The 12,709-nt window shown below is 37.7% G+C and overlaps 1 protein-coding gene and 1 long non-coding RNA gene across 2 annotated transcripts; both read left to right on the top strand.

Annotated features, from left to right (window-relative positions):
- Positions 1-1,358: 1,358 nt before the first annotated feature.
- LOC128226915 (uncharacterized) lies at positions 1,359-3,151 on the top strand. Its single transcript, XR_008259739.1, has 4 exons — positions 1,359-1,404; positions 1,759-1,854; positions 2,448-2,596; positions 2,832-3,151. It is a non-coding gene; the product is annotated as an uncharacterized LOC128226915 (long non-coding RNA).
- A 6,509-nt stretch (positions 3,152-9,660) lies between these two features.
- Positions 9,661-10,971, top strand: LOC128226432 (neuronal acetylcholine receptor subunit alpha-5-like). The gene has a single exon (XM_052936307.1). It carries the CDS (start codon positions 9,661-9,663, stop codon positions 10,969-10,971), a length of 1,311 nt encoding a protein of 436 aa, XP_052792267.1.
- Positions 10,972-12,709: the final 1,738 nt, after the last annotated feature.

The raw sequence follows: 12,709 nt of genomic DNA, 5'->3' as shown, positions 1-12,709 counted from the left end.
ACACTGGATTTTGTCATGACACAACTTGAGAATGAGTATGGCACTCTGGAATCAAGAGAGTCCGTAATTAGGAAGTTTTACTCTTGTGAACAAAAGTCAAATGAGTCCGTGCAGACATTTGCTACAAGACTTGAAAATAAGGTTGTCCACTTGCATGCATGCAACTATGAAGTTTTTAAAAGAAAGATAAGAACCCTAGTGTGCGTTATTCAGGTCCTAAGTTAGTTGGTGAAAGTAATGAGGTCACTACGTCATTGAATATTGAATCAGTCCAGTGTCTGCTCTTTTCGATATTGGCAGTTGTGTTTCTCTAGTGTTTGAAAGTTATCATAAAGACCAATTGCTTGGTATTGATATTCAACCTCTTGATAATATTTTAAATATTGAGTGTGCTGATGGAATCAGTTTGCCATATCTAGGTTACATAAAAGTTGATATTAGTACAGGCGAGGGTTACCTTAGTCTACTTCACACTCGTGTCTGTTTTTAGTTTAACCAGATACTCAGCATTCTGCCACCACACCAATCATTAATGGTACACATATTTTAAACGAACAATTGAATAAATGCAAAGAGAACATTGACAATCAATATCTCTAGAAAGCTGGCTTTACATAACCCATGGTACCTGAGTTTAAGAATCATTGACATAAGAGAAAAGAAGTTGCATGGAAAAGGAAGGATAGCCGTAATTAAGAGTGCATCACCATATAAGATTACCATTAGGCCAAATGAAACGGTTAAAGTAGCTGGGTATGCTGACAATGAGATGGCTTACTCAACCACCACTGCTATTATACAGAATACAGAAGTAATGTAACTCCAGCTGTAGTACATTACACATATAGGAACAATGGTGAAGCCTCAGTAATGTCACAACCTATACTGTCACTATAGCCCCTAAGTAAATTCTTTCTGAAGAAGTATCCCAGCAAGCATGACCATATCGGACCGATGTCGGCTGAATATCGGCATATCGGCCAGTGTTTGCCGATATCGGCCCGACATCGGCCCGATATGGGCATAAACATTATAACATAAACAATAGCTTTTGTTTTTTTTTATGGATAAAAAACATTTTATAAATATCGCGATATCGGTCCGATATTGGCCCGATGTATACTCTGTATTGATTCAAGGGAGAGCAATGTATATGCTGCAACTTTCACTAGCAGTTCATTCCCCTGGCGATTAATAAATATTTAAATTCATTTAAATATCATTAAATAATAAAACCAATTTAAGTTTATATGGTTATTTTTAATTAATTCTGTAATTAATAGATTCAGTTCATGTTTATTTGATTTTTATCTACGAAATTATTTTGTTTTATATTCACTGCGGTATTTGTGCCATTTCAAAAAGATGATGCAAGTCAAATCATACTTTTGGTATTAATCAATGGTAAGTAATCTTTGAATCGTTGTTGAACATGTGAATATAAGGAATTATTATAGTACTATTCTGTTAATATATTGTTTTATCTCAAAAGTTATATAAATACTTTTATTTCGAGTAAATATGTTGAAAAGGAATTCGTGTAACATATTTTCGTGACTAGTTCTCTTTGTAAGTTTGTTGTTTTATGAGTTTGATTAAAATCTACATTTAGGTAGCATGTGCACACAAAAGCAAAGTATTACATTGATGATTTGGTTGGGTTTGAATGATTAATTTATCTGCTTCCATTGTAGACAAATTTAAAAAGAACATTTTGTTATCAATTATGAATCATAATTGAGACATTGTAATTTACAGTATCGTATATTGTGGAAAGATCGATCAAAGTTGCAGAGAGCGGACAACTGCAAATCGAGACACTGAAATAGAGGAATAAAGGCAATCATAGGGGAGGTATGTCTTTACGTCACAATTGTAATGCACCAGTCAATTGTAACCACGCCCCCACCCCCCAGGTCTAGGGAATAGCCGGGACTTTGACTTTCGGTCCAGCCAACCTCGGGTAAAATCCCCGCCCTGCTGTGACGAACTGATTGTTAAACCCCGGTCAAATGCCCCCACACCCCAGAGACTCTATATAAACCCCAATCCCCGCTAAATTTGGCACTATGACAAAACCACCGCAGTCACCCGGCCCTTTTCCCCGGCTATCCCCGGTATACCCCCGGATCTGGGGGGCCGTGGATACGATTGACTAGTGCATTACCATTTATATTGAACGTGTTCATATTCATAATATGTTAGTTACAATCAGTCTGTCAGGATGCATATGTATATTTTTGTGAAGCAAGTTAATTTATGATACATCTGTTAATGAATTAAGATCGAAAGTACTGATAAAAAGCAGGTGATTTAGGGTATTTGACTATTTCACACTTAAGAAAAGCAGGTTGACTATACCAACCTTTAAATTTACCTACAGGGGAGAATGATCAGGATAACCGACTAATGCATGTGTAACTGTAACAAAATGTGATGCATTTCAGAGGAAGCATATTTAATCAGATGAGGATGAATAAATGTCAGTGACAAAACCACCAAGGCATTCGAAGGTGACAGTGGCTATGGCAGGACTGTTCTGCAGGCATTACAACAGTTACTATAAGATCCCCAAACAGTTGCACCATCTCTACAGGTATATACCGCTATTACCTTTGTTTCAAGCACAGTTCAATATATAATCCCTCCAGAAATATGCGAAGGGATGTAGAATTTTTTTATACAAACAACACAAAAAAAAAATTTCACATTTGACAAAAACCCAATTAAAATTAAGAATACCAACTTCCTTGAAATTCATTATGTAAATACCCATATCCTGGAAAAGACCTATCTCGCCTATTTATTAACAGTACATGCAATTCTTCCAGAGGGTGTTGCGAAATTCCGTCGTTTCTCACAACAGAGGTGCGAGCGAAAAATGCCGCCTGGTTGAAGACCGCATCGGACAGAGATGGTGGGAGGGAAATGAGGCAGACGCAAATATCTGAATGCATCCTTGGAACACCGGGATGAAAAAAACAAAACAATATTATGTTAAAAACGCTTAATGTTTAATGCAGTAGCGTTACCTTAAGTATTGTTCAATGAAATAACTTTTATTTCAAGTTTTATTTTGTTTGTTTATTTATACAGTGACAGCCTACGTGTATTATGGCATGTTTTTGTATTTTAACTTGATTTTGATAAACTGTTCAGGGGTATTATCCACATTCTGTGATAATTCAATTGTTTTAATATTTAGAGCAATGATAATAATAATAAAAATTTATAAGATGAAATAGCTTATTTTATTATGTAGTAATTTGTGAGTATATAATATGCATGTAGGTTTTCGGTTGATTTTCTCTGCATTATTATTTTTTCTCTCAGAAGATAAACCAGGACAAATCTTGTGTTTTAACTATCTTGTTCTGTTGTCATTGAGCATGACAATCCATCTGTATAAGAATAGGAACGAAATAGGAAGGATATCGGCATCATGCTGGCTAAATGTCGGCTATTAAAAATATGCCGACACCGGCCCGATGTCGAGCCGTGTTGCACATCCGACATCGGCCCGATGTAAATGCCGATGTCGGGCCGATGAAGTGTTCCATATCGCCCCGACGTCGGGCCGATATAAAATGTTTGCTGGGATATGCTAAGCTAGTAGATGAAGAAATATATCATGGATGGATTGAAGATGAATTTGACATTTTAACTAGCAAGTTATGTCTCTGCTTTGACTATCGCATGCTGAACGAGCGCACAGTCAACGATTATTTTGCATTGCCACGCATCGAGGAAATACAAGATAGCCTTCGTGGTGCAAAATATTATAAAAAGTCTTGATACTTAGTCTGGGTATCATCAACTGGAACTAGAAGTATTCATAAACAACACACAGTATTTACCGTAATAATCATTGGGTACTTTGAATATAACCGTATGCCATTTGGATTGACCAACGCACCTGCTACATATCATCGCATAATACAGTAATGTCTAGGAGAACTAAATTGGAAAAACTGTCTTGTCAATTTGGATGATGCTTTGTTTTAAGCGAAACTTTTGAACAACACATAAAACGATTACATCTTGTATTGGAAAAATTTAAAGCCTGCAATATGAAACTAACTCCTGAAGAATACCACTTCTTTAGTACAAAAGTTCATTTTCTTGGACATGTCGTAGGAGGTGATTGCATTGAGACAGAACCTGACAAGATTAAGAAGGTGAAGAACTGGCCAAAACCATCTAATCCTTTTCAGCGTTTGCGGGTTATTACCGCCGTTTTATCAAGGATTATAGTAAAATTATAAGACCACTAGCTGAATTGCTACCACCTACATCAACTGAGAAGGAAAGCAAAAATAGCGTTGTCGAGTGAAGGTGGAATGAAAACTATCAGAAGGTATTTAATGAGGTCAAACGTATGTTGTCGTCATCAACACTACTTGCATACCATGATTTTATCAAACCCTTTGAACTTCTTACAAACTCGTTGACAAAGGCATTTGGACCGGTCTTATATCAGCTACAGGATGGCAATAAGAGGTTGAATGCGTATGCCAGTAGGGCATTGAACAAAGCTGAGCGAAACTACAGCGCCTTTAAGCTAGAGTTTTTAGCCCTTAAAATGTCCATCACTGAAAAAAAGTTCTGATTATTTAGCCCTGAATCATTTTTCGGTTTTGACGGAAAGCAATTCACTCACCCCTTTATTTACAACAGCCAAACATGACGCTACGGGTCAGAGATGGGCTTCTGCTCTAGGTCAGTTTTCTCTTGACAGAGCTGGATTAAGGAACAATGAAGCGGACGGCATGAGTCGATACATCTATGAAAGATTAACATCTGAGAACTACTAAGAACTTGTAAAAATTGATGATTAAACAATTATAAGTCCATTTGCTCTTGCATTGTTTTACAACCATACCATGAAAGCTTGCCAGCATCGAGCATGATCATTGTGGAAACTTTTGAGGCCAAGTTTTAGGTCGAAAAGAACGCCGAGGAATTAGAGCAATGCAACGACAAGACCGATCAATTGAGATGTGGAGACGAGTGGTCATTGACCAATTCATACCAAAACAGAGACTAGACAAGATATATTTGATAATGAAAATACAGTTTAACCATTTATTCATGAAAAGAGGAATTTGATTTAGAAAGGTTACAAACTAAGACGAGAACAACTGACATTACCGGAATGTTATATCGACGAGGTACTCAAAGGCTTATACGACAATGTTTAACATCCTGGTGTGGAATGTACCATGTGGTTGTTACGAGAGCGTTTTTATTGGCCAGGCTTGACTTCAGATGTTGGAAATGGGCGACGGAGTGTGACAGATGTCTAAGAAGGATGGACAAAGGAATTCAAAGAGCCAATGGTGAGTGTGGTAACCACATACCGCTTGAATTAGCATGTTTCGACTATCTGACCTTGGGAGTCAGTAGGTGAGGGTAATGTATTGATTATTACTGACCATTATACCAATATGCTTTAGCAATACCGACAAAGAATCAAACGGACAAGACAACTGTTGAAGTTTTTCTATAAAGAGTTCATTGTTTCTTATGGAATTTCTATCAGACTACACTCAGACCAGGGAGCAAATGTTTAGAGCGAATTAATTAAAGAACTCTGTAATATCATGAACAAGAACATTTTCAAGGCGATGCCGGACCCGAGGACTTCAATAGGACACTGTTAAGTATGTTATGGACACTAGGGATGGAAGAAAAGGTTGATTCGAACACAATATAAAGGACAAGTATGAAGATGTAGTTTATGTTGTCGAAGAACAATCAAGACCAGACATACCTGTCTTCAAGGTAAAATCAAGAGAACAAGAGAAAATTTTGCATCGCAGTATATTGTTCCTGTTGGATTATCAAGACGAGGTAGCTGAGGATGATGATGGTGTTGAAAGCATTGACAATAATGTAGTAGTAGAGGGGAATGAAAAAAATGGATCCATCAAGGACATTGAAGTAAAGAAGAAAGAACAGACTAGAACACTGAAGACTTTGACAGCAAAGATGGAGAGTATAGGACGCCCACAAATCTGAACCTGTTACAAGCGGGATAGTTATGGAAGAGGAAGAAGTGGAACTTAGTATAGATACTAGATACGGTTTATGCCGACGGTTTGCGGAATAAGGAAGACAATGCAGTTGAAGAAGTGAGTTTGGAACAGTAAACGCATATTGAAACTGGAAATGTAACTCCTGAAGATGATGAAGACATGGTTGATGATGTTAAAGATGATGATATAACTGAAGATGCTCAGACACAACCCCATGATGAAAATAGAAGCCTTAGAAGACGATATAGAGCCTGAGCCTAAGGTCGAAGAAATACAGGTAGAACTTGAACGCAAGGAAGAGGTCAATCCTGAGAAAGATAAGGATACAACTGTACCTAAACCAAGAGATCGAAGACCATCTAAACGATTTGAAGACTATCACATAAACCAGACGGTGCCTATGAACGACAAAGTTCACGCAATAAACGCTTTGGTTGAATCTGGTATTTTGATTAAAGTAAGTAGTGATATGGCTCATAGGCTATTAGGTGCTATTATGAATAAGTGATTACATGATATGATGTTGTTTTACCATTTGTTTTTAGAAATAAATCAAGTCAGTTATAGGTTACTGTTTGTTTTAATTCACCACAGTTTACATAAATATCTGTTCGTTTGTATGTGTGCTGTAATTCAGTGATATTGCGTAGACGCAATTATTTTTTGCGGTGGAAGAGTATACAATGTATTTAAATAAAAATACACGGTGTTTGTGGTGATTTTGAGGCGATTATATGAATATGCAACGCGATATTGCGTATTAATTACGTTATAAAGAGTTATAGTTACGGTGTTTGTATAAAATGTCAAGTGTGTTGTTCGATATGAAGTATATATGATCACGAGGTAGTAATACTATGTATTAGTGTCTACAATACTATGATAGAAGTGTAGCAAAGGTAGTGCCTATAATAAGTGGATAGTTAAATAGAGAGTAGCAGTAAGATTTAGCACACTAGGTTGTGTTGTACATATTTTGTTGACCTGACTAAGACCTGATTTTTCATGCTTACAGGTGACATGACGAGGAAATGACATGAGGCATTTAAGAAAGAGGGGAAGTATGCAGCCGCCTTGAAAATTCTTTATTTTTATGTATTTCCAATTTTGGTTGTTATTAACCTTTGGTTTGGCAAGAGATACAAATTATCTCCATTTGACCATTAGCTTTATGATTTATGATTATTCTAAGTAAGGCGTGAACTCATTTCCCGCATTTTCGTGGTTTTAATCCTATAATTGGTCATGTGGCATTGTACAGTTTCACATAAGTTTTGGAGGAAGCGGACATTTATTCTTTGTCCCTTCATGAAATCAAAGTATTATTTTAATGTGTTAAACATTTGTGAATGATGAGGTAAGTATTGTATCAATTCAATTGTGGTAAAAGAATTAGTATAAGTTAACAAACAAAACTGACCAGCAGAAAACGTAATGACCAATGCAGTAAGCGTATGCCATTGGAGAACCTGAAGTTGTCATCCCAACTAGAACTAGCCATTCTAGTGAGGACAACGACCGTCCTGAACCTGCTGTTACACAGCAATCTATCTATTTCTCTACTTGACCTTTTCCTCAACTACTACATGATTTTCAATGAAACCTTCAAGGAATAAATACAGAATCCCGCGTCATCTGGCTCTACAAACACTCCTTAACATGGAGCACCAATTGCACCCTCCAACCATCCCTTCAGGTGAGCTGTGATGCCAATGGCGGCCGGGTGACCGGAACATTTATTTCTCCCATTAGGTATGTAAGGTAACCTAGGCCAGTTGTCCAATTTGAAATTCCTGACAGCACAAACGAGCCTCCTATGCCAAGATACATGCTTTACAAGCTCATAAACAGGAGTGTTATAAGGATTAAGAGCTTTACAAGCGTTTAAATTAAGACCATACCCAGTATTCAGACTAATAAAAGACAAACAAAATGTACACTAAAAGTGCCTTGGAATATTTGCAGGTGATATTGCGTTTATCTTGAAATACGACATTACTGTCGTTCCTGACCATTGAGTGCTACTGGAACCTCAATTGATAGATGAGGGGAAAATGGTGTGATGTCATGGCGGAATCGTGCCCTATCGTTATCCCTCAATGTAACCACCTATAACATAAAGTAATCAGTCATCTGACATTGGTTTATTGATGAAATTCCTTTATTTTTACTCGGTGAGCATATCAACAGCAGAGGGGTTTTCTTGTTAAAAAGATGCTCGTCAGGTTAGAATTTCAAGGTAAATGTTTCTGTTTACTAGCGCGTTTCTGCTTACAAGTAGCTGGAAACCAAATAAACCTTGAATACTCAGGGTATGACTTGCGGCGTTTATCTCCCCTCAATCACAAACAAATAAATATTCATTATGAGGCGCGCCACACATACATGTCGTAACATTCGGTCATGTTTAAACACGATCTAAAGTCTTTGGCGCTACTAGGTTTTCACTTTAACCGAAGCCTTGAGAGTAAATTAACTCGGAAACCCAGTGGCTTAGACTTTGGCAATTGTTAAAATCATAAGCAAAAACAATCTATCAAATATGGTTACGATGAATAACACAGTATTATGCGTCGCGTTATGCAGCAGTTATTTCCCTTTCACCACAAAGGCCAACATCTCGAAAAATATCCAGTGTGTGTATACCACGTGATAAATTACGTCATATATGCGGGATAATACATTTGACTGCCTCAAACACGGGCCTATGAACCATGTATAGCTGTTTATAGGTCCGTGTTACAAAGCTTAAAGACACAGCTTATGGGTCTTTATGGTGTTTCCAGTAAGTTGGCGGGATTATTCGTTATATCCATTATCTATAACTGTGACAGATAACCCACTACCAAAATAAATGTTCGCAATCTAAGACGCATTGAGCCTGCTTTTTCAGCCGAGCATGTTCAAGAATGTATGCTATATGTTAACCATGATAATTCTATGACCTCTTTCGATATTAAGGTGAAAATATCAAGGTCAAAGATCAAGGCCACAATGACCTCTAGCAACTAAACAAAATAAAGTGTTTCATATCCATCAATAAAAAAGGACTGAGCCTATGGACAACAACGTTCAGAGAATAATAGTCATGTTTTGTCAAGTAGATGCTGGCAATTGATTTTGGGGTCAACTTTTACTGAATTAAGTGTTAATGGTTTCCTATTATTACCTCACATACTGATCTTTTCTTAGAACTGTTAACACAATGCATATACATGTATGGCTTCTCCAATTGATAACGACTTTCAGTTATTGTGTTACTTGAATATATTTTCATTTGCGTCGACTTGTACAGATGTGAGATCCGTAAAGCCGCGGTGAAAAAGAATCCCTTGTTGTCGCGAATATCGCGAACTATTGTTTATAAAGTTATTAACAAGCACAATTGTAACATCTCCGGAGACCATCACAATTAGATTGGTTAATTGCGTTCTAAAACTGCTCATTCGACGTCAACCTTAATTTATTTTGAAAGGTTAAGGAAGTCCCGACGGATTTTTGGTATCGGAATCGACAAACACATAAAACTGCGTGTGAAGCTCACTGTAAAAGCGAACAGTACCCACAAATGGTAACAACGTTCATTTCTAAAACGGTGGCTGTAAACACAGCACGATAGAAAATGAAGGCAGTCGATGTACGTGTTGCTTCAATATTTTTTGTGATATTCGCTGTTTGCACGCGAAGTGAAGGACGCACATTCAATGACACACGGACACTACTGTCTGACCTACTGAATGGATACACGGCGGACGTGCGGCCGGTGTTCGACCAGGCCGCCCCACTCCACGTTAACATGAGTATGGACCTTGGCGCCATCCAGGACTTAGACGAAGTACAGGAGAAAATCACTATAGTTACGGTGCTATATATGATGTGGCTGGACGCGGGACTCACGTGGGACCCCGCGCTCTATAATGGCATAAGGGAGATTACGATTCCTTCAAACAGTGTCTGGACACCTCAGGTTATCTTGGTTAGTTCCATTGGCCCTCTTAAACCGATAGGCTCGGACCAAGGCTGGCTGACGGTCAGGTACAGCCATGACGGCAGCGCCTTCTGGAGCCCCGGGGACGGGGTTGTCTCCAGATGCATACTCGACGTAACTTTGTTTCCTTTTGATACGCAATCCTGCGAGTTTAAGTTCATTCCCTGGGGGCAGCTTGCGCGAGAGGTGATGCTCAAACAAATGGAAGACAAGGTTCTGACCACGTTCTACGAGGAGAACGGCCAGTGGGAAATAGTGTCCTCCCACGTGTCGTCCGGCGATACCGCGGGGGGCTTCTTCTCTCATTTCACTGTAACGATTGATCTGAGACGGCGTCCAAAGTTCTTCTTTGCAAACTTCATGCTGCCGGTTGTCGTCATTAACCTGTTAAGCATTTTCGTATTCTGCATTCCTGTTCAGTCGGGTGAGAGAATATCTTTTACAATCACTGTTCTTCTGTCCGTGGCTGTGTTTATGAATATTGTTGTTGCTAATTTGCCTCGAAATTCGAAAAACATGGCTCTGGTTTGCTACTTGTTGTTGGCTAATGTGTGTATCTGCGCTTTGGTGGTCCTGCAAACTATTTTGAGTTTGTCTATATACTACAGGGGCACACGAGTGCCACGCTGTGTTGCCGTTCTGACAAGGAAATTGATATCTGTTCGAGCTCAGACCAAAGCGTTATTTAAAAAGAGTAGCAAGCATGGTCTGCATCTGGAAGAAAAGGAAAATGTTAAACCAAGCAATATGGACGGGAGTGTCGAATGCAAATCCATCGGCGAAACGTCTGGAAGTGTGACGTCGAGTAACGGCATTACGTGGAATGACGTCAGCAAGGCCACGGATCGCGTGCTCTTTTGGTTGTCATTAGCCTGGTTTACTACCACAGCACTTCTATACATGGGATTTGTTCTGTACCATTATACAGATTCCTTTACGAACTAAACTCATTTCAGATGAAGCATGTTGAATATAAAATGCCTGTAGAAATGAGCTTTCGAATACAATAGGGATTCTAGTAAACTATATTTTGTGCAATGAAATGCTTATAGAATCATTTTTTTAGTTAATAGCAATTCTTTTACTAATGAAATCATATATGTTATAAAAGCGACAAGTTGTATATCCTATATAATGTATACCTCATACACGCACACATAAATTGTATATCTCATAGATTCATACATATGTTTTATATCTCATACACGCATGCATATATTGTATATCTCATACACGCATGCACATATTGTGTATTATATATACGCATACATATATTCACGTATAACTCATTTATGCATACATATATTCACGTATATCTCATACCCTCATGCACATATTGTATATTATATACACGCATACATAAATTCACGTATAACTCATCTACGCATACATGTATTCACGTATATCTCAAACACGCATACATATATTCACGTTTATCTCAAACACGCATGCGCATATTTCATATCTCATACACGTTTACTTATATTATGCATATCATACACGTTTACATATATTTTATATTTCATACACGCTTACATATACGTGGGTTGTTCGAAAAGTTTTGAGACTGCATTCATAATAATCAAACCACTCCAAGGATGCATTTAAAATTTTACCAGCTGACAGTAATATCTAATATAAACAAACTCTGAAAGTTTCAACAATACAGTACGGAGTGAATGTTTACAAACATTACAAAAAGTACAGGGTACAAGCCACGGAGCAGTTCATAGTCTCATTGCGTCACGTCATTTACAGTTCGTATAATTTTCTATAATTGTACCTCGTCTACGCATACACGTATCGTATATCTCATACACGCATACATGTATTGCATATCTCACACAAGCATACATATATAGCATATCTCATACATGCTAACACATTTCTATATCTCATACACGCATACACGTCTTGTTTATCTCATACACGCATGCACGTCTTGTATATCTCATACACGCATACACGTCTTGTTTATCTCATACACGCATGCATGTTTTGTATATATCATACACGCTTACACGTATTGTATATCTCATACACGCATACACGTATTGTATATCTCATACACGCATACATATATTGCATATCTCATACACGCATACATAGATTGCATATCTCATACACGCTTACACGTATTGTATATCTCATACACGCATACACGTATTGTAAATCTCATCTACGTTTACACGTATTGTATATCTCATACACGCATACATATATTGCATATCTCATTTACGCTTACACGTATTGTATATCTCATACACGCATACACGTCTTGTTTATCTCATACACGCGTGCATAGAGTGTATATCTCATAAACGCTTACACGTATTATATATCTCATACACGCTTACACGTATTGTATATCTCATACACGCATACACGTATTGTTTATCTCATACACGCATGCATGTATTGCATATCTCATACACGCTTACACGTATTGTATATCTCATACACGCTTACACGTATTGTATATCTCATTCTCGCATACACGTATTGTATATCTCATACACGCATGCATGTATTGCATATCTCATACACGCTTACACGTATTGTATATCTCATACACGCATACACGTATTGTATATCTCATACACTTTTACACGTATTGTATATCTCATACACGCATAAACGTATTGTATATCTCATACACGCATACATATATTGCATATCTCAT

The sequence above is a fragment of the Mya arenaria genome, chromosome 3, assembly GCF_026914265.1.
Source record: "Mya arenaria isolate MELC-2E11 chromosome 3, ASM2691426v1".
Classification (NCBI taxonomy): domain Eukaryota; kingdom Metazoa; phylum Mollusca; class Bivalvia; order Myida; family Myidae; genus Mya; species Mya arenaria.
The sequence above is the reverse complement of the archived record's forward strand: the minus strand, read 5'-3'. Positions and strand labels throughout refer to the sequence as shown.

Excerpts from the sequence above, each read along its gene's own strand:
- LOC128226432 (XM_052936307.1), top strand. The coding sequence starts at position 9,661 with ATGAAGGCAGTCGATGTACGTGTTGCTTCAATATTTTTTGTGATATTC.